Source organism: Neoarius graeffei, chromosome 19, assembly GCF_027579695.1.
Source record: "Neoarius graeffei isolate fNeoGra1 chromosome 19, fNeoGra1.pri, whole genome shotgun sequence".
Classification (NCBI taxonomy): Eukaryota; Metazoa; Chordata; class Actinopteri; order Siluriformes; family Ariidae; genus Neoarius; species Neoarius graeffei.
Window position 1 is genome coordinate 5,660,858 of NC_083587.1, and position 22,554 is coordinate 5,683,411.

The following is a 22,554-nucleotide window of genomic DNA, read 5'->3' on the forward strand; positions in this document are numbered from 1 at the left end:
TTGCACAGTCAAATGCAGGGACTTTCAAGTCAAGTCAAGTTTATTTGTATAGGGCTTTTAACAATAAACATTGTCACAAAGCAGCTTCATAGAATTTAACGACTTAAAACATGAGCTAAGGGCAGCACGGTGGTGTAGTGGTTAGCGCTGTCGCCTCACAGCAAGAAGGTCCTGGGTTCGAGCCCCGTGGCCAGCGAGAGCCTTTCTGTGTGGAGTTTGCATGTTCTCCCTGTGTCCGCGTGGGTTTGCTCCGGTTTCCCCCACAGTCCAAAGACATGCAGGTTAGGTTAACTGGTGACTCTAAATTGACCATAGGTGTGAATGGTTGTCTGTGTCTATGTGTCAGCCCTGTGATGACCTGGCAACTTGTCAAGGGTGTACCCCGCCTTTCGCCTGTAGTCAGCTGGGATAGGCTCCAGCTTGCCTGTGACCCTGTAGAAGGATAAAGCAGCTAGAGATAATGAGATGAGATGAGAAAACATGAGCTAATTTTATCCTTAATCTATCCCAAATGAGCAAGCCTGTGGCGACAGTGGTAAGGAAAAACTCCCTCAGATGACATGAGGAAGAAACCTCGAGAGGAACCAGACTCAAAAGGGAACCCATCCTTATTTGGGCAACAACAGACAACATGACTATAACATTAACAGTTTTAATATGAAGTCAGTTTCGTTGATGTTTGTGGCAGCGGGGGCGTGGTCAAGCGCCGGTTTGTGACAGGAGGGCGGAGTTGGGGAAGGTAAGTGGCAGAATCGCTTCACCTGAGTGTGATTAACCTATGTTTTGTGTGTGTTCTCCCCAGTAAACCGCGCCCTACTTAAAGAGGGAGAGTGAGAGCGGAGGGGAGTCAGTGATTATCCAGAGGAGACGACAGTCTGTGTGTGTGCGCGTGCGAGTCACTCTCTGAGCTATTGAATTTAATGTTAAGCTGAAAAGTTTGGCAATAAAAGCCGATTGTTGGCATCCTGATCTCTGTCCTGCCGTCCTCTGTGCTCCACCCACACATTGTACCCGGCTACAGTGGTGCCGAAACCCGGGAAGGTGGAGCACCTGTCCTGCAGCCCCATGGAATCCTCCCCGTTCGCGGACTTGGTCCACGCCCTCGCCATGGCTCAGCAGAGCCAGCACCAGGCACTCGTCATGCTCCGGAAGGAGCGCCGCTTCGGAGCCCTGGTGCTGGCTCAGCAGGAAGACCGAGAGGCGTTCCGGCGCCTCCTCGCGTCGGCGGGGTCCACCAGCGCCCCGGCCGCGGGCCCATCTCCCATCACCTGGACTAAGATGGGCCCGCAGGACGACCCCGAGGCGTTCATCGCGTTGTTCGAGCAGGTCGCCGAAGCCTCGGGGTGGCTGATGGAGCAGCGCGCGGCGCGCCTCCTCCCCCTCCTGACGGGAGAGGCGCAGTTAGCCGCACTACAGCTCCCCGCCGACCACCGGCTGGCCTACGCCGACCTTCGCCGGGCTGTCCTCCAGCGTGTGGGGCGCACGCCGGAGCAGCAGCGCCAGCGCTTCCGCGCGCTGCGAATGGAGGAAGTCGGCAGCCCGTTCGCGTTCGGCCAGCAGCTCCGGGATGCCTGCTGGCAGTGGCTGAGGGCCGAAGATCGCGACGCCGAGGGGATCATCGACCAGGTGGCGCTGGAACAGTTCATCGCCCGCCTACCCGCCGGAACCGTGGAGTGGGTCCAGTGCCACCGCCCGGCGTCGCTGGATCAGGCCGTAGGACTGGCGGAGGATCATCTGGCGGCTGTCCCGGCGGCAGGACAATGGATGACATCATCATCTCTCTCCTCTTCTCTCTCTTCCCCCTCCTCCCGTGTCCCGTCCTCGCCCCATTCCCCCACCACGGAGGCGGGGGCCAGCTCCACCTCAGCCGGCCCGCCGCACCCGTGGTGCCCTCCCGTTTCTCCCTTCTGTGTCTGTCTCTCCCCCCCCTCAGGTGAGTGACCCTCAAACCACAGCTGCAGAGGGGAGGCCCGGGCCGGTTTGCTGGCGCTGCGGGGAACCGGGCCACCTGCAGCAACAGTGTGCCGCGATGGAGGTGGGGGCAGTGGTGCGGATCCCCGACGCGCCAGAGGCTGCCCTCGATCAGGCCGGAGCGTATCGCATACCAGTAAGTGTACAAGGGGCGACATATCAGGCATTGGTGGATTCGGGTTGCAACCAGACCTCAATCCGCCAAAGCCTGGTGCAAGACGAGGCATTGGGGGGAGCACAAGGGGTGAAGGTGTTGTGTGTGCATGGGGATGTTCACTGCTACCCGTTGATGTCGGTCCACATACATTTCAGAGGGGACAAATCCATAGTAAAGGCGGCGGTTAATCCTCGCCTTACCCACTCTTTGATCTTGGGGACTGATTGGCCGGGATTTCGGGGGTTGATGGCACACCTAGTAAAGAGTGGGTCCTGCCGGTTAGCAGGGGAGGGTCCCGGTGTCGTTTTGGCTGGAGCTGCGGTCGCAGAGCCGTCTACGTCATCTCCGCGACAGAGTGAGGAGCCCCCAGCCCCTCCTCTTTCTATTGGGGAATCCCTTGCAGATTTAGTAACTCATTCCATAGTGAAATCACACGCCTGTATGCAGGTTAAGTAGCCATGCGCTGAACTTGGATCATACAGCTGATTCGCGGAAAAAAAAAAAAGACTTAAATCATCATGTGAATGGCCCATATGGTAATTTACCCACACCCCCCAGCAGGCTACAGTCCTGACAAAAATGAGACAATTTGCAACAAAAAATGTATGCTTTTCCAACAAAACAATCTATTATCTGAAATACTGATTGCATTCTTCAAGATCTCAACTTGCACATGATGGAAAAAAACAAAAATCACAAAATTCGAAAAAAAAAAATGCTTATTTTGCGATTATCTCGGATTCGTTTCGGCCGACATGTGTCCCTGGATTCGGTGAGGGGTCACATATGTTTTCAGCCGAGACTTAAATGCTGAGACTGTGTCTGATTCCCGAACACTACTTGGAAGGCTGTTCCATAACTCTGGGGCTTTGTAAGAAAAGGCTCTGCCCCCTGATGCAACCTTCACTATACGAGGAACCAGCAGATAGCCTGCACCCTTTGATCTAAGTAGGCATGGCGAGTCATAGAGGAGCAGAAGTTCACTCAGGTACTGTGGCGCGAGACTATTCAGTGCTTTAAAGGTCAACAGTAGTATTTTATAATTAATACAAAATTTGATCGGGAGCCAATGCAGTGTGGATAAGACGGGTGATGTGGTCATATTTTCTAGTTCTAGTAAGGACTCTTGCTGCTGCATTTTGAACTAACTGGAGCTTGTTCATGCACTTATTGGAACATCCAGACAGTAAGGCGTTACAATAATCCAACCTGTAGGTAACAAAAGCATGAACTAGTTTTTTTCCGCGTCATGGAGTGACATTAAATTTCTTATCTTAGCAATATTTCTGAGATGAAAGAAAGCTATCCAGGTAATGTTATCAATGTGATTTTCAAAGGAAAGACTGGGGTCAATAATCACTCCGAGGTCTTTTACTGCTGCACGTGAAGAAACAGAAAGGCCATCCAGAGTTACTGTGTAATCAGAAAGCTTACTTCTAGCTGCATGTGGTCCGAGTACAAGTGCTTCAGTCTTGTCAGAGTTAAGCAGAAGGAAGTTAATAAGCATCCAGTGTCTAATGACCTTCACACATTACTCAGTTCTATTAAGCTGGTGTCTCTCATCAGGTTTTGCAGAAACACACAACTGTGTGTCATCAGCATAACAGTGGAAAATAATACAGTGTTTACAAATATCACCCAGAGGTTACAAATATAAAGAAAAAAGCAGTGGACCCAAGACAGAACCTTGTAACTTTACCTCAGTATGTCTAGAAAAAGCACCATTTACATCAACATACTGATAGCGATCAGTTAAATTAGAGCTAAGCCAGGAGAGGGCCGTTCCCTTAACTCCCACAACATTTTCTAGTCTATCCAGAAGAATGGAATGATCAGCGGTATCAAATGCTGCAAGAAGGTCAAGCAACACAAGCAGCGAGACACAGTCCTGATCAGACACCAACAGTAGGTCATTTACTACTTTAACCAGTGCTGTCTCTGTGCTATGATGAGGTCTAAATCCTAACTGATACATTTCATGGATGTTATTCCTATGTAAATATGAGCAAACTGCTGTGCCACAGCTTTTTCAAGGATCTTGGAGATAAAGGGGAGGTTTGATATTGGACAGCTGACAGGGATCAAGGTCAGGTTTTTTAATCAATAACTGCTAGTTTAAAGGATTTGGGTACATAGCCAATCCTAAGAGAAGAATTTATTATTTTTAGAAGTGGTTCAATTACTTCGGGTATTATCTTTTTGAATAGAAGATTGAGGATGATACGGAATGTGAAAACGCCAGTTTAGTGAGAGATACTTACAAAGGTCTTGTGTGACTTTTGAGGTGAAAGGGGTACCCTTGTCTGAGTCTATGGCATCTGGAACCCCATAACGAGGTATTATTTCTTTTGCCAGAATACGAGTAACTACCTTCGTGTTCTCTCGAGAACAAGGAAAGGCTTCTACCCATTTAGAGAATTTGTCCACAATCACCAGGAGATATTTAAACGGCCCACAGGGAGGCATGTGTGTGAAGTCGATTTGCCATTCTAGGAATGAAGATGTAGGTATGGGTAAACACTCGTGTTTCGCGACTGCTTTAGAGGGATTATTCTGTGCACAGATGAGGCATCTTTCGAGAATTGAGTCCACCAAACTGTTTAAATTGGCTATACAAAAAAGTTTGTTCATGTCCCCCTTCACCCCCCTTCGTGCACGATGTGTCACGCCGTGAAATTCACGCACGAGGAAGGGAAGGCAATGAGATGGAAGACAAAGGCGGCCATCCTGACTGTACCATAGGCCATCAGAGGCGACATAAGCGCCTTGTACCTGCCAAAAGGCAGAAATCATTTGGAGAAGCTGAAGCCTGTAAAGAAAGAAGGTCCAGATCTGGAATCAAGCTACTAGCAAGACAAGATGTATTACATGACGAAGGCTCTAGGCCGGGAGACATGACACCAGAAGCAGCAAGTTTTGCAATACGATCAGCAAGAGAATTACCCACGATTTCAGGTGTGTTTCCCGAGGCATGTGCTTTAGTTTTAACTATGGCGAGTGACCTAGGGAGATGACAAGAATCAATGAGGTTTTGTACTAAGGTAGAGTGTGAAATGGGCTTCCCATCTGCGGCATGGAAGCCTCGAGACTGCCAAATCTTCCCAAAATCATGAGCCACACCAAAGGCGTAACGAGAGTCTGTGTAGATTGTGACATCCTTGCCCTGAAACAAAATACAAGCACGCATTAGCGCATACAACTCGGCTGCCTGAGCTGAAGAGAAAGGAAGAGCATAGGCCTCATGCACAATATCAGGCAGTGAACACACAGAATAACCACAGAGGAAAACACCATCTGAGGGTTTAGAACAAGAGCCATCAACAAAGAGTACCTCCCCCGTCCCTAGAGGGCTGGAGGAGAGATCAGACCTGATACTGGTAGTATGCAAGATTTCAGATAGACAATCATGATCGGTGTCCTCCAGAGTGTCGTCCTGAGAATTAAGAAGGCGTGTGAGAGCGTGACCTACAGTATCAAAAGAGGATGTGGCACGAATTTCGAGATTATCAGTAGAAAAGAGAATGGTTTCATATCCGGAGCGTCGCTGCACAGTCATATGTTGAGTCTGTAAATTTTGCAATACCTGTTTAACTTGATGTGACGAGTGCAAGATCAGTGGGTGAGACAAAACCAATTTTTCTGCATCTAAAACCATCAGAGCACAGGCGGTGACAGCCCTTAGACACGCAGGTAAGCCTTGAGCAACAGTGTCTAATGTTTTGGATAAAAATGCACACGGACAGATCCCTCCCCCATGCTCCTGAGCCAAAACAGCAGACGCTGTGCCTTGTTGTTCACAGGTGTAGAGATGAAAGGGCTTTGAGTAGTCAGGTAAACCCAGAGCCGGGGCTGAACAGAGAGCGCTTTTGAGGGAGTGATAAGCGTTAATCATAGTGTCAGTCCAGGTCAAAGGATGTTGCAGTGGATCGTGATGAGAGATTGCAGAACGGAGAATCTTGTCATATAAGGAGCAGTCAGGGATCCATTGTCTGCAGTAGTTGATAAGACCCAGAAAAGACATCAGTGCATGTTTAGTTGCAGGGCGTTTTGTGTCTAGAATCACCTGCACTCGATCAGATGACAGCTTACGACAACCTTGTGAAAGTTCAAAACCCAGGTACTTAACAGTGTCCATGCAGAACTGGAGCTTGGTTCTGGAAACTTTGAACCCCTTGTGCGCCAGATGTCAGAACAGGCACAAGGAGGCGTCTCGGCAGATTTCCGGTGACTCAGCAGATACATACTGCATACGTCAGGACCACAGAGCCCTGAGGGAGGGAGAGATCACAAAGTGCGTTACGAATTACGGCTGAGAAAACAGCAGGAGAATCAATAAAACCTTGCGGTAGGCGTGTCCAAGTATACTGCTTCCGTCTGTGCGTAAATGCAAACAAAGGCTGTGTGTTTTCTTCAACAGGGACGCTGAAAAAAGCAGAACAGAGATCAATAATGGAAAAACAGCAATGATGAGCCGGAACTTGTGACATTACAGAGGAAACGTCAGGTACAATGGGTGCCACAGGGACAATCAGTTCATTAATCTTACGTAAGTCCTGAGTAAAGCACCAGGTACCATCAGGTTTAGGTACTGGATTGACAGGTGTATTGTACGAGCTGGTACACGGTCTCACCACGCCTTGTTCAAGGAGGGACTGTAGGATGACATCGATTCCTTTGGCTTTGTTTTCAGAGAGAGGATACTGTTTAACATAAACAGGAAGCACGTGCTTAAGCTTAGCCTCATAAGGAACACAATGAACTAGACCAACCTCATCCTTGTGTTCAGCCCAAAGGGAGGAGGGGAGGCCATTAAAAGGATCTGTAGAAGGATCCGTAGAAGAAATAACAGTGTTTACAGAAGCCATGCAAACAGCGGAGATATTTGGAACAGTCATATGTGAAGAAAGATACGATAAGGCGGGAGGCAGAGAATCAGGAGTGCAAATAATCATTTTTGATCCCTGAAACGAAATGGATAAATGTAACAGACTCATTAGATCCCGCCCCATTAGATTAAAAGGACACTGTGGCATCAACACAAAAGAGTGATGTTTACGAAGTGCTGTGTCAGCGGGACAGGTTACCAATAACGGAGGAGTGCAAGGGGAGGAGAAAGGGACCCCATCAATTCCCACAGAGCGAACAGTTTTGTTAGAAATCGGACCCTCGTAGGATTCTCCCACAGAGGACATCGTAGCACCAGTATCAATTAGAAAAGGAAGCACCTTTCCATCTATAGCTAATTCTACGACAGACAAATCACTGGCTAGATAAGAGTCGAAAGAACAATGTAGCATTACGGGGTCACAGCTCTGTAGGCAGCCCTAGGTTTGATATGGGCCTGTATGCACCTGATATGCGCGAAAGGGGCAGACAGAGCAGCAGGAGGAGGAGGAGGGGGAGGAGGAGGAAAGGACACATCAGATTGATTCTGCTGAAGATTAGAAGAAGAAAGGGGAAACATATGCTGTGCATTGTCTTCATCTGCCCTTTTCTTTCAACAATCACGTAGCCAATGCCCTTCTTTACCACAATAAAGGCACACTCCAGGGCGTACTCTTTCATGTCCTCACGGGGCTGGGAGTAGCCACCACCAACCACAGAAAGGCAGGCTACCTGCTTACTATCCAGAATACAATTCTCCCTCCAAAGTTCTAATTTTTTCCCCTAGGGCTTTCACGATCATATTACAACGGTCACTTAAATGATATTTCAGAACCTTCTGTATATCAGGACGACAATTATTCAAAAATGTCAAAATAAAAAGCGGATTGGTTTGGTGCTGATTCAATTGCACGTTTCCCAAACAAGTCCACGTCTCGCTAAAACGAGTCAGAAACTTTGAAGTGAGTTCAGCCTTCTCCTGTTTACAATTAGTAACCTGTGAAAGATCACGGCTAGCCTGTCGTCGTGAGAGCAGATAATGCGTCAATTGTTCCTTTAATTCTCTCTGTGCTCTATTGGTATTTTTCCAGTAGAACTTAAGCTCATGCTTTGTGGTGGTTTTGCCGTCTTCCTCTACCTTAATTTCAACTACTTCGTATTCATCATTCTCAGGACTTAAGCAGAGCACTGCAGCTAGCAATGCAATTTCATCATAATTATCGCTTAGAACGGCATGCAGGATAAAATGGTAATCTGCTCCGACCAGTTGGGCATGTCTACACATTTTTAAGAGCATTTCTACAAAGTTAAGTGGGTTGTCTATCAAAGGCAACAACCTAATAATATTTTTTAATTCTGATGCCGAAGGCGGAGAGATCTTAAATCCTCTTCCTCTTCGGGCCCACACACAAGCTGCATTTATGGGGTATCATTATCTGAGTCCTTGTCTGTACTGAAATCGTTAGTCTCGTTTTTTTGTAACAGCGCTTTTAAGCTTTCAGAGGGGTTTTTACTTTTAGCACCTGTGTTAAGAGATACACTAGGAACGCTATCAGCGGGACATGAAGTATTTGCCAGTGTGTTTACAGGAACGTCTGCAGGTGTGTTTCTTGATCTCCCGTGCATCGGCGGGAGAGCGGAGGCTGTAGATCTAAACAAAACAGGTTTTGCTTTCTCATCAGGCTTAGGGCACGGTACTGATTTCTTTTGCTCTTTAGTTTCTTTAATTCCGTGAAAATCATCCCATATTGATTTCATTTTAATCCATTCTAAATAGCCTCTGGTCATGTAATCATAATCCCATTCTGGGTTGCCAAGTCCTTCATATATCTGTTTATGTGCCGAAACGAGGTAGTTTGATTTAAAAGTTCCGGCACGAGGATACATTAAAGACTGAGGTTGTAATTCTGACCACTCGGCTAAATCGTCTAACTACAGAGTAGTGTAGACTTCTAAATCACATCGATTCATCCAATCCCGTGGAGTTTCTTCAGAATCGGGTCTGAATGCCTCCTTATCACAGTTACCCCCCATAATGGTTGCACGAAGGAATCAGTCTCGAGATTAATTAATGATTATGGGTTTAACTCAAAAAGTGCGCTCTTCCCGTGACAGCTCCTTCACTTCACGAGGATAACCAGAAAATCTTCCCGTAAACAAATTACGAGGATCACCAAATAAAATCTTCCCGTAAACAAATTACGAGGATTACCAAATAAAAATAAAAATCTTCCCATAAACAAATTACGAGGATCACCAAATAAAAATAAAAATCTTCCTGAAAACAAATTACGAGGATCACCAAATAAAATAACATAACATCTTCCCGTGCCTCTACACGAGGATAACCAAAACAATAAACAACTGTTTTTTTTTTTTTTTTCCTGATACTACCAACCAGGCAGAAGTCCCCCCCAACTAATCAATTAAAAGAGACCCCTTACCTGATTGGAAGTATCCCCGTACGGGCCACCAAATTGTTAGAAATCCCCCAGCTGGAATGGTCAGCTTCTCGAGACCAATGCCCTCGTGCCACCAACAGATATCTGGGACGGAACACCGTAAAAAAACAGAGACCCAGGGATCGGTTTCACTGCTATTTATTCAGTTTTCTTGCCAAAGATAAAATTTTACAGACAACTTTTATAACAAAATTATAATCTCTCTTAACAGCAGCTGTGTTGTATTATGTATTGTCTATCGAATGTGTGTGTGTGTGTGTGTGTGTGTGTGTGTGTGTGTGTGTGTGTGTGTGTGTGTGTGTTTATGTGTGACCTCAGAGAGGGATGGGTATGTGTGTTTGGGTGTCCTTGGCGTGTAGAGGGTGAAAATGTGTGTGAGTGTGTGTTGTGTGTGTGCGCATGTAAGTGTGCTAAGTCTTGTGCTAAGTCAGCAAATTACATCTTAATTTCATTAATATGTAGTAAAACAATCATAGGCAAAACATCCCATATCAAGAATATGTCCTTAATAACATTTACAAGAATATGTCCTTAACATCAGCATTTAACATTTTAAACAAAGACATGTTTATGTCTAGTCTAGCAAAGTAGTTCAGCACTTCTCTGTGAGTGGAGGAAGGTCACACAGTAATTTACAAGTTACACAGAATTCAATGCCTTCTAGCTGGCATTCTAACTACAATATTAAGAATAAGTATTAAGAATTACTGCCTTCTTGGTCAAGAATAAATATTTACAATTATTTATCCTTTCAAAGGAATAAAACCTTACAATATGTGTGTGTGAATGAAACCTTCAATCATAAGCAAAATAATATTCATATCAGTGATTCAGCAATTTCAGCATTTATGCACGTCAAAGCGTGCGAGATGTTTTTTACGACAATTCTACTATGTTTAGTCTTAGCAAAGAAGTGTGTGTCTTCTACACTGGAGGAAGGTCAGGTTACACAGGGATAGTTTAAAATCACTGTTATAATAAAGCTCTAAAATATTAAATCATAAAGTCTTAACAATCCTAAATCACGTGTAGCTATAAAACTAACTTAAATCATGGCTTTAAATCTAGACGTGTAGGCAAGGGATCTGGTACACAAGTTGAGGCTTTTGATGCGGAGATTAATGGAAGTAATTCAATTTCTCTAAGGGGAGTAAAACATTCTAATTGCTGATCTGATACAGTTCTATCAGTTAACTACAGGGTCACTTACATTGTCTGACCTTAAATTAGTAGTTTGAGTCTTTTGTTGGGTATTCTCAATTTTGTCATTAAAGAAATTCATGAAGTCATTGCTACTACATACTACAGGTATGCACGTGTCTATAGACCCCTTTCACTGACGTCACCCGAAACCGGAAGTAAACAGACCCTGCGCCATTTTGGAAGACCAACAAACTTGTGATAACAGCAACGGTATGTGAACCCACGAGAATAAAGTGGAGTGGCAAACGACTTAAACAAACAAATCTGAGCTGTTTTATTTATGATTTATTGGCCCAACAGTAGACTTGAAAGAAACCTGTGTGAGACTTGGCAAAAAACTGTGGATATAATGGATAAGTCTGTGTATGATCTGCGGACACTTTGAGGTAAGCAAACGCAAGAAATTCAGATTTAAAACATGCTAAATTGGCCTCAAGTTGATAACTGTATGAGGAGCAAGCCTCCCAGACTTCTACAATTTAATAATAATAACTATGTGTAGGTTATTCTTAATAACAGCTGTAATATCACGAACCAAGCCACTAACAACATAATTGTAAGCCTGTAGCCCTTTGTAGGCTTTCAAGTCATCAGCAGTGTAGGCACTGGGTGTAAACAACAAATAGTTTACAATGTCTGGGTAGCAAACAGATGGCAGAATTGGTGTCCGGTCCTCCTTATGTATCTGACACGGAGAAATAATATAAATCGTGCTGCCTACCAGATTACAGTCGTCTGTTTTATTGTATCAGTACTAGTATCACTTACTATACTCATCAGTCATAGATTAGTCCAGTACAACATGACCAGCTTGCTTTTTTTCCATTTGACTGTCGCAAGTTTTTTCAGGCTGGTACAGTCAAAAATTGAAAAAAGTTTTGGCCTACTAAACTAGTCATCGATTCTACTAGTGTATTAATTGGAGTCGACATGAAAACGTTAAGTAAAAACTTTAAACCAGTACAATCTCTTCTTCAAAGTTTCAGCAAATGGTTTTATTTATGCAATTTAAAGCTCATAATACTGTATAACTTTGGTCGAGTAAAAGCACGGAGCAAAAACATGGCTGAATCCTGAATGACTCCTATTTGTATAAATAGGGGACTACATAGGCGGCAAAATGTAGTTTCTTTTTCCCTGCCATGGAAGTGCACTTGTATACCGAGGAGGAAAGCAATTTGCATTACAGCCGTGAGGCGGCTCGGCTCGGTTTTCCCTTTCGGGCGCTCTCGTTTTCTGTTAGAATTTGGTAAAGAAAAAAATATATATTATTTACCAGCTTACCGGGTCCATTAACATAAATCTGACAGCTGACAAGGTCGGGATATAAACGAACTTTTGCATTAAACTGTGTGCTTGGATTCACATAATTTTTTCTGAGTCTTATCATATGGGTCAAACCCATCAATCACAGCCAGTTTCTCCACATACCGTGCCCTTTCTGCAACTGGTAATGTACTCACATAACCCGAATTATCATCCATCGTGTCACTTTACTCTCGCTCGTACTTTGTTTTATATTGTGAGTGCATGTACTTGGTCTTCCAATATGGCGCCTAACAAAATATCGCGGCGCGGTGACGTCATGTGAAAGGGGTCTATAGTGGACTTATTCCTGGTTCATTTTGCTACAGTATTAAACAGGAATCTAGGATTATTTTTGTTATCTTCTATTACGGAGGGGAGATAAGTTGATCTAGCAGCACTAAGAGCTTTTCTATACTTCAGGAAGCTCTCCTTCCATGCTAATTTGAAATCTACCAATTTTGTTTGACGCCATTTACGTTCCAATTTTCAAGTGGTCTGTTTTAAAGTGTGAGTGTCTTCATTATATCAGGGTGCTAATTTTTTGTCTCTGAACATTTTCCTTTTAAGAGGAGCTACATTAGCTTATGGCGGATAATGAAGTCAAGTATGGCGGAACGTTGACTCTAAGCATTCAGTTCCCTGATGAAGTTCTGCAGGGGCCGACAGTGACCCAATCAAAGTTGATAACTCTGGGACATCATTTATAAAGCTCTGTGCAATAGTTAACGTGAAGGTACATTTAATACAGTAGCATGGTGAGGTGCATTATTAACCCCGCCGACAGTAGTCGGAGGGGTTATTATTTTCACCTGCGTCAGTCTGTGTGTGTGTGTGTGTGTATCTGTCTGTCTGTCTGTGTGTCTGCAAGAACCAATGGATCGATTTGGACCAAATTTTGTACGTGTTGCCAATCACCCAGGAAGGAAACCATTAAATTTTGGAGGTCAAAGGTCAAAGGTCAAGGTCATGGCAGAACTTCGAAATTTTCGCCCAATGTATTTTAATAGGGAAAAGGCGGGGTTTGCACTCGTTAGAGTGTCCCTGTCTAGTTATTACTCAGACATATTTTGAATGAGCTGAGATAATGATCTGAGATAACTTCAGATTGTGGAAGTATGACTATATTTTCTACATTTAACCCGAATGTTAATATTAGATCGAGGGTGTGACGACCATTATGGGTTGGTCCTATGACATTCTGATTAATCTCTACTGAATCTAAAATGGACACAAACACTGTTTTCAAAGGGTCTTCTGTAGAGATGCACCGATTGCAAAATTCTTGGCCGATACCGATTTCCGGTTTTTGAGGGGGTCTGACCTGCCAAAACCGGTTTTACCGATACCGATTTTCTATCTAAGAAATCATTATAATCATACAATAGACACCATGTTTACTTGGCTTGAGAATAAAACATCAAAAATAAGATATAGTGAGTTTCAACAGTGCCCCCTGAGCAGATTTATTTAGAACACTGACCATAACATTCAGTCCAGTTTACAGGTCAATATAGGAAAAAAACTAAAATATTAAGACAAACAAAAGATAAAGTGCACCATGCACACTTGAAAACTGGTTCTCTAAGTAAATCACATTTTAGGCCTTTTATTTCTTTTCACATAATAAGTGCAGGATTTAATATAGGCCTAGGATAAAAAAAATAAAGTGCACCACATGCTCTTGTCAATTGAAACTGGTTCTCATAACATTTTTAACATTTGCATTTGACCTCTCTTGACATCTCTAAATAAAAAAATAACATTGAAATTAACAGGTAGCTTTAAGTTGTGAACAAAGTGCTCTGTCCCACCCCCAGTGCAATCACTCAACCATCAATGGCAGGTTCTTCTTCACAAACAGCAGCATTTCTGCCTTCTCCCCAGAAAGCCTGTTTCTTTTCTCATCAAGGACATTACTAGCCAAGCTAAACAAGCGCTCACTATCAATGCTTGTGCATGGAGCAGAGAGGTATGCTTGGGCAAGCGGGGCAAGTGCAGGGTAGTGTGTTTTGTTTTCACGCCAGTATTTTAGTACATCATTTACAGTTTCATCCTCAGATCTCTTGATGGGCAGCTCTGAGAGGTAACGCTGTAACTGAACAGATGCAGGGCGGCCTAGCAGGTGTTCCTCCTCATTGCTAGCATTCTCCATCAGTATCTCATCATGCACAGAAAGCAGTAGGCTTGCCCTTTTGGTTGGAGGTGCGATGGCAGGTTCCTCAGGAGGCTGATCAGGTGTGGGTCTGATGGCACTGGTGTCCACTCTGTCCAGCATGTTCAGAAGTACCCTTTTCACTTCATTTTTTGTTTCTGCTGAGAAGTAGCAAGTTTTGTATCTGTATCAACAGACAAAAGGATTTTTATATTACACAGACACATCAGCCAGACATAAACATAAATATTGTGCACTCTGTACATAGGCTACTGTACATAAACAGGCATTAAAATGGCAACAAAAAATATGTTTTGACAAATAAAGGCTTTCTATTATTTTCTACTGGGCTAATAAACATCCTTAGTAGTAAGTTGTTACTTGCCTAGGATCCATAGCAGTGGCCACAAGGTACAGTGGATTCTTCTCGATGTCTGCAAACCGTCTCTGGACCGCTTCCAACAGCGTGGCCTTGGCAGTGCCCACACCACGGTCGGTGTCTGCTGCTCTCCCCAAAAGGCGCTTCAGTGCAGTGATTTCAGGGATGACGGACGAGGCGGTGGCTGACGAGGAGCTAATTGTCTTTGTGAGTTCCTCAAAAGGTTGAAGGATGCTCAACACATTCTCAATTAACTCCCACTGGTGTGTGGTGAATATTGTCGGCAGCTCGTGTTCTGTTGCGTATAAGCTCAAGGCGCGTTTTTGTTCCAACAGCGACTGCAACATGTAAAACGTGCTGTTCCAACGTGTCGGAACGTCTTGTTGCAAGCGTTTCTTGGGTTGACCCAACTCCTCCTGGATAACGTGGAGTTTCGAGTAGGCTAGCGGTGAGTGTTTGAAGTGCGTGACTATTCTCCTGCCTGTTGCCACGGCGTCGGTGATTGCGCGTTGAGGTTGCAGTCCCTCATTCACCGCTAGCTGGAGTGTATGTGCCATGCACGGGAGACTGGCGAAGTTGCAGTCATCCAGTGCCTTGGTCATATTCCGAGCGTTGTCACGCAACACGACATGAACCCTCTTCTTGTCGATGTTCCACTCTGCCATCATTTTTTCAAATTTGGCTCGTAAATTGTCCGCAGTGTGGGAACCAGGGCATTCTTCACAGTATAGCAGGACTTGATGTAGCTCAAATTCATCATCCAGCCATTGAGCGGTCAGACTCAACATTGACATTAAGCTCACGTTAGAAGTCCAAATGTCCGTCGTGAAACTGATCGGAGATTTGGTGGCGTTGAGTAGCTTGCGTATATGGCTTGAAACCTTCTCAAACAACTCTGGCAGCGCTGTATCAGAAAAGTATCGCCTACTTGGTAATTTGTACCGTGGACTCAGGTGTTTAATCAGGTTGACGAAGCCTTTATCCTGCACTACGCTGAACGGCTGGTCGTCCAGTGCCATGTACTCCATTATTTTTCGAGTGGTGGCATTAGACTTCTCAACACTCGTGTCGAACATAGGGGCGACGGTGGGGTGTTGTTGCTGTGACTCAGGTACATCCCTCTTAGTCTTAGCACTAGCAGCCGTGTCTTCTTTATACTTGCTAAACAAGCATGGGTGTTTCTTTTCCAAGTGGCGTCTTAAGTTGGTTGTTCCATAAGTCTTAGGCGTTGATCCTCCACGGCTTACTTTAGACTTACAAGCATTACACATAGCCTGTTTCGGTTCGTCCTGGCACACGGTAAAATATGTCCAGATCAACGACATCTTTGTTTTGCTTTGGTTCAGTTTTGAGCCGTCCGCGTTGAGCTGCTGCGCATGCGTGTCAGCGTGACCGGCCAAAAACCGGAAATGACGACAGTGACCGGCCGGTCACCGATTGGGCCGATTGGATAGAAAACCGGCCTTTTTGATCGGCGGCCGATTGACCGGTGCATCTCTAGTCTTCTGGGTTATCGAAGCGAATATTAAAATCTCCGACAACTAAAGTTTTGTCTAAGTAAATAACCAGATCTGAGATAAAATCTGCAAATTCAGAAAGAAACTCAGAATATGGCCCCGGGGGCCTGTATATAATAAGTCACCCATGAACCTGTTTTTTTTTTTTTTTTGGATGCCTTCTTTCCAGTAGAATATAGTGAATGGAATCATTGTAATAGTCATAAATCATGGAGAAATAAACACAAGATTTTCTTGCTAGTTATGATAGTGGACACAGTGTAGCATCTCTCCTGGGAATCACAGGTCTACTCCCTAACTTGAATCACATACCAAGACAATGAAGTTACAGCCCTTGTTGAAAGCAGTAAAATCAGTAAAGCCATACAGATTTTGTGAAGAATGCAAAGGTGACATGAACCTGCGTTCACGCAGATATCTAATAGAACGAGGGCTAATAGGGGCTTCATGCCCCGAATAGAAAGATGGCCAAGATGGCTTTTGTTTCCCCTTCACATGAGTGTTAGTGCTATTGATGCTGGTCATTTGAGGTCAAGGCCTATGTCGCAGTGGCCCCATTGATGAGGCACTGGACTCTTAAGCCAGTGTTTGTGTATCAAATTTGATGAGAGAAAGGCTTTGTCCAGAGGCTTTTGAAATTTGCGATTGCATGTGTTTAGCAGAGAGGGACAAGCAGATTTCTTCTAACACCAAAATTTCCAAGATCCCATTAATTGAGAGTACATACAAGGATGCAGCAGAAGCATGGCTGGCTTGCTAAACAAGAGGAAGCAAATCAGTAGTAAAAATGTGTCAGCCCATTTCAGTCCAGACAAATCCAGGTGTTTCCAGTTTCTTTTCTTCTTCTGTCCCATGTCAATTTGCGCCACATATAGGGACCGTTAAAGCGATAGAGACAGGTTCCTAGCACTTCATCCCCCCCTGTCGTTTGCCATCAGTCTTCTCATGTTGGACTTTTCAACACAAGTTTCACGAATGCCTCATCGGCGACAATCCATGTCCCGTTTGAAACCATTCACCCGTACAACTGGGTTTGGGAATGCCTCACCGGTGTTTGCATCATGCAACAGTCTTAGCTCATTGCACAAGTGCACGATGGACTTGTCAGGATTACTCGAAATCATTTCTGTCAACCATTGCACATTTAGTCCTGGGTCATCAATCTCAGGCAGCCCTGCTCTTATGACAGAATAGCCAAAGGGGCCCCACCAATGGTGCCAGTTGTCCGCAACCCTTTGTTGGCTGTCCATTGCTAGCGATGATGCCTGCTTCATTAGGATGCACAGAAACGCAGATGGGCCGCGAGGCCCGCACCAGAGCGACAGAGTCATCCGCAGCGGTGGCATGAATGGCCCGGTTGAGGTGCTATGGAATGTCTAGTTTCGTGAGCTCTCCTATACTCCCTTTGATGCTTGTCTTCAATTTCAAACACTGAGCTTTTCAGGGATCCCAGCAGTAATTGAAAAAAATAGAGGAATGTAAGAAACTATCAGCAGGGGTCAAGGGCGCTGCAAGCCCCCTGAAGCTGTTGAGATTTTAACATTTAAAGATGCTATAGAACACATTTTTTACATAGATTTAACATAGAAAAGCAACAGAATTTAACAATAATGTGTATCTATATGATACCGTATTTTGTAATCAATGACATAAGTGGCAAAAAAAAAATTTTTATTTATAAAAATTAGATGAAAATGTAGCTTTGAAGAATATACTTCTAACCCGGACACTGTTCCGCTATCTCTTTAATGGACGATATATTTTTTTCCACGACATATTCAGGGCTGTGAAATTGTAAATAAGAAATCCGAGGAAAAGGGGGGGTCTGGGGGGCACAGCCCCCCAGCATAAGCCGGACACCAAGCCATTTTAGGTGTTATATGGTGTATTCTGAGCATTTCCTGCAAGTAAAAAATTTATCTCACCAAGTAAATATTTGACTAGTCTTGGTCTTCATTTTGCCATATAAAATACCTATCAACAGTTTTCTCTTTTAAAATGAAAGATCCATGTAAAATACCTTGAAATATCTAATAAGTGCCTATGTATTTTATCTCTTAATCAAAATAAAAGTAAAAAAAATGTGTAAATAACAATTTAAAGAAATGTTAATAAAAGAAAACTTTGATAGGCCTTTCAAAATGACTTTGTGAAAAATCATGCTCAATATTTAAGTGAGAGATACCTGTTGTCTTCCAAATTACACTTAATTCTTGTATTATATCCTGGCTTTTTCCAAGAATCTGTCACAATGTCTCTTGTCTACAGAGCAAAAGTTTAAAAAAACTAGTTTCTATTATTTACATCTTTTCTTTTACTTCTGGCTCCTTCTATTCCTCTTTGCATCACTCCCAGCTATTTCTTTCAATTCATCTTTCAGTAAGGCTATTAATTATTAGTTCTATAGTATTTGCATTCCTCTATTAAAGCTATTTACAAAATGTTCATAGTCTGTCAAACAGCATCTAATGAAAGTCTTTTAATTTTCTTTTCTTTAACACCATCTCTTTCAGTTTTGCAAACTTGTTCTTTTTCATATTTTCCTTCAGTCTGTCTGTGTGTTCTTTTCTAGCCCTCTTTGCATCTCTCTCAAACACCTCCTTAGCTTTCCTTTTTGATGGCATCTTAACTATGTCTGATCTTGCATCCCAAAATATGTTCAAAACCCACCAAAATGCACTTGAAACCGCCCAATCTGGCAACACTGCTCCTGAGTCGCAGTCAAGACGTGTTCCACGCTCAGCTGGCATAAAACTCCGCGAGTCCGGCTGAGCCGCCGGTCTCGTGCAAGGCGATTAAAACCTATGATTAAAACCGACTAGACCCCCCCCCCAATGATTTTTAACGCAAAAATAGACGTTTTGTGAAGATGATATTTTTCGCGACAGAATCCGCGGAAATTTCACAGCCCTGCATATTGAATTAAGTTCAATGCATTAGAAACAAAAGCACGAATGGAGTTAAAACACATTTTCTAGCAAATGGCGCAGCCATATTGTTTTCTCGTTCTATCGCATACAGTCTCACGGTATTTACATCAGTTTAACTTCCGAGTGTTCCCAAATGTCAACGAGAACAAACGAAGCTGACAAAAACCTCGCTAAACAAGCAAACCAAATCAGAACGTATTCTGCTGGTCATTTTACTTAAACATATTTTTAACGGATATACAAGAGATTTAAAAAAAAAAAACACCACCACTTTGGCTAGAAAAATAGCGGCATTCTGCTAAATAGCGGACGTCTGGGATCCCTGGCTTTTAACTTTGCTTCGCAATGTTGCTCTAACCGAGGCATCCCTTTCCCACGTCTGATCGATAATGACGGCATTCTTCATGTTCCTCTTCCAAATGTCTTTGTACCTCAGTTTCTGTCCTCCTTGTTTCTGTCAGCCTCTTTCCTAGGCTCAGTTCTCCATAGAAAACGGCTTCGGGTAGTTGCGTGTCAAGCGTGCGCCAGACGTGTCCAGCCCAACGAAGTTGGGAGGCTGTGATAAGGGTTTCCACGCTTACTGTTTTGGCTCGCCTGAGGACTTCTACATCGGGGACCTTGTCCTGCCATCTTATTTTGAGGATCTGATGCAGGTGTCACAGTTGTAGCCTGGTCAGATACTTGAAGTGTTTACCGTAGAGCATCATACATTCGTTGGCGTAAAGCAGAGGTGATAAGACTGTGGCATTGTATACTTTCAACTTGCTGGTTCTCTTGATGTCATGGCGAGACCATAGTTGCTTTTGTAAAGCACCGAAGGCTTTGTTGGCAGCTTGAATCCAGCAGTCTATCTCCAAGTCTGATGAGTTGATGTTGTGCATCTGCTTAATGCCTATAATGTAATATAATGGAATTTGATCTCAAAAACAAATTTCTGCTTGCTGCATACATTTCACAAGGGCCAAAGGCTGTATCCGACTGCATGGAAGAAGCCATGAGTTAAACCCTGTAGGGCATGCTGAAATAGCTCAGTAGGGAGTGCATTAGACTGAAGGTCCCTGATTCAGTCCCAGGTATTGGGATTGGTGGTTTGTGTACACCTTTGACCAAGTGGGTGCTAAATTTTTTGCCAGAGTGAGGTCAGTTATATGGCAGTAATTTGATGGTAAAAACAATCTTACAACTGTGTCTTGGTTCCATGGTGTAATGGTTAGCACTCTGAATCCAGTGGTTTGAGTTCAACTCTCAGTGGAACCTCTGAAGCTGTTGTTTGCACCTCTTTAAATAATATATTTTACCTGAAGGCTACTTTTGAGCAAGCTTGCATACCCCAAACCCTTTGTTTCCATCAACATGGAATAAGTTCTCTTCAAGATAGGTATGGTCCACTTCTGCAATTTTGGATCTGAGGTTTATTCCAGTACCATCAAAGGGGGAGTCCCATATACGATTCGTACATTGGGGGAGTGCCTGTTAGAGAGCGCACTTGTCCTGGGCCATCGGCATAGTGAGGTAGGGTGGCCAGTTCCTTTCCTCGCCACCTTTAACTTCCCCAGTGTTTCCACCAGGTCCCCATTCACTGCTGGGTGGACAGGGAGCGAGCCCCAGATCCCCGTCGAGCCGAGGCTCGAACCAGGGACCGTTCGCTTAGCGGTCAAGCGCTCTAACCACTTGGCCACCTGCGCTCCGCCCAGTACCATCACAGCTTCAATGACATTGGGCACTATAGGTCTGGATTTGGGTGCAAAATGGTGGCTCGGGGAGCATTAAAACAGCTGGCGGTGGCACGGTGGTGTAGTGGTTAACGCTGTCGCCTCACAGCCAGCCTGTTCTGGGTTTGAGCCCAGTGGCTGATGGGGGCCTTTCTGTGTGGAGTATGCATGTTCTCCCTGTGCCTGTGTGGGTTTCCTCTGGGTGCTCTGTTTTCCCCTGAAGACATGCAGGTTAGGTTAATTGGTGGGTCTAAATTGACTGTAGGTGTGAATGGTTGTTTGTCTTTATGTGTTAGCCCTGTGATGATCTGGTGACTTGTCCAGGGTGTGCCCTGCCTCTTGCCCATAATCTGCTGGGATAGGCCCCACCTTTCTTGCGACCCTGTACAAGATAAGTGGTTACAGATAATGGATGAATGGATGGATGGATGGATGGATGGATGGATGGATGGAAAGCGTAATTGGCTGTGCCCTTAGAACCAATTCAGAGTGATAACTGCCCATCAATGTTTAACTCACTTGGTCTGCTCACATGGCGTGATGGACCATCCATTGTATCATCTGTTACCACATTGGATTGTGTGGGCTGGGCTGTGAACAAGATCAAGTTCTGATCAGATCCTGTGCACTTTAAATTAAAAACACCTGAGTCAGTCCTCTCAGAATGAAATAGTGGTCAACTGCTGAATTCTCACTATGGACTTTCTGGAAAAGCAGTCAGCTAATGACTGCATTATTTAGTGGTCAATAAGAGAAGAGAAAATACAAAGAAAAAGACCATCTATCTGTCTATCATACACTAACAATGGCTACTACCTTCCTGGATCCTTTGGTAATTGCTATGTTTTGGAGTGGTTTTGAGTGATTCAAGCAACTAAAGATACCTTTTAGAGTTTATGAAATTAAAGTTACTTTCAAAATGAAGCACAATTAGATGAATTGAAAAAGGAGCACTGACTTTTAAGAGATTCATAAGTACTTCTCTTTGAGGCGATCTCATATGTGTATTTGAATTTCCTGCATCCTGCAATCAGTTGAGTTACTGTATTTCAATGGCACATCCAGATACAAGGAATCGATTGACATTTTGCAAAACAACCAGAGAATCTCTTGTTTTGGACAACATTTCCCTCAACAGAAAAAGGTTTCCCCTGTCCTGAAAACAACAGGACCTGTAAAGTAGGGAACCGGCCAGCACAGGGATCGAACCTGTGACCTTGGCGTTACTAGCACCACACTCTAACCAACTGAGCTAACTGGCCAAGGAAAAAAAAAAATGTCATGGCTGCTGAGGTGCTTCACTAAATATTGATGAGATGGTGACTTTCCCTTGAACAAATGTCTTTTCTCTTGATTATTGTTTTGAAGCCCTCAGTTCGACCCACTCACATATTTACACAGGGGGATGAAAATCCCAACATCCAGTCTGAAAAACGTATTCTATCTACTGAGCAAAGTCAGCATGGATAGCTTTAAGAATGTGAAAGAAGGATGCACACCTATTTAAGTACAATGCCACCGTCCCATCTAGAAACTACAAATCCCATCAACCAACTTCCGTGTTGACCTACATCACGCCTGGGCGGGATCAGCTACGTCACTTCCTCCATGAGTCCATAAGTAACTAAGGCACGCTACTCTCTTTCTCTTTTGACGCCGCGTGAGCTCATCACACGGACACAAAGAGATCTGCTCATCAGAGCACCCCAAGATAAAGATGTCTTTCTTGCAAGAAACAGAATTTAGCGTGTTTTCTTTTGTTTACCACTGGCCATGGTAAAAAAATCCAGAATTGCGCGATTTAACTCAGATTGAGTACAACCGGTTTGTTTTTCATTTGTTCATTAAGTAACATTACGACTGCAGCCCAAAGCAGTTA

At 44.1% G+C, this 22,554-nt stretch overlaps 1 protein-coding gene, 1 non-coding gene and 1 pseudogene across 2 annotated transcripts; all 3 read right to left on the reverse strand.

Annotated features, from left to right (window-relative positions):
• Positions 1 to 22,554, reverse strand: part of LOC132867666 (zinc finger protein 585A-like) — a 418,000-nt pseudogene that overhangs the window by 241,398 nt on the left and 154,048 nt on the right.
• On the reverse strand, positions 13,420 to 15,841 carry LOC132868063 (zinc finger BED domain-containing protein 4-like). Its single transcript, XM_060901033.1, has 2 exons — positions 14,523 to 15,841; positions 13,420 to 14,321 (listed from the first exon to the last, which is right to left on the reverse strand). Exons 1-2 carry the CDS (start codon positions 15,839 to 15,841, stop codon positions 13,808 to 13,810), a joined length of 1,833 nt encoding a protein of 610 aa, XP_060757016.1. The 3' UTR covers positions 13,420 to 13,807.
• trnat-agu (transfer RNA threonine (anticodon AGU)) lies at positions 21,864 to 21,937 on the reverse strand. Its single transcript has one exon. It is a non-coding gene; the product is annotated as a tRNA-Thr (tRNA).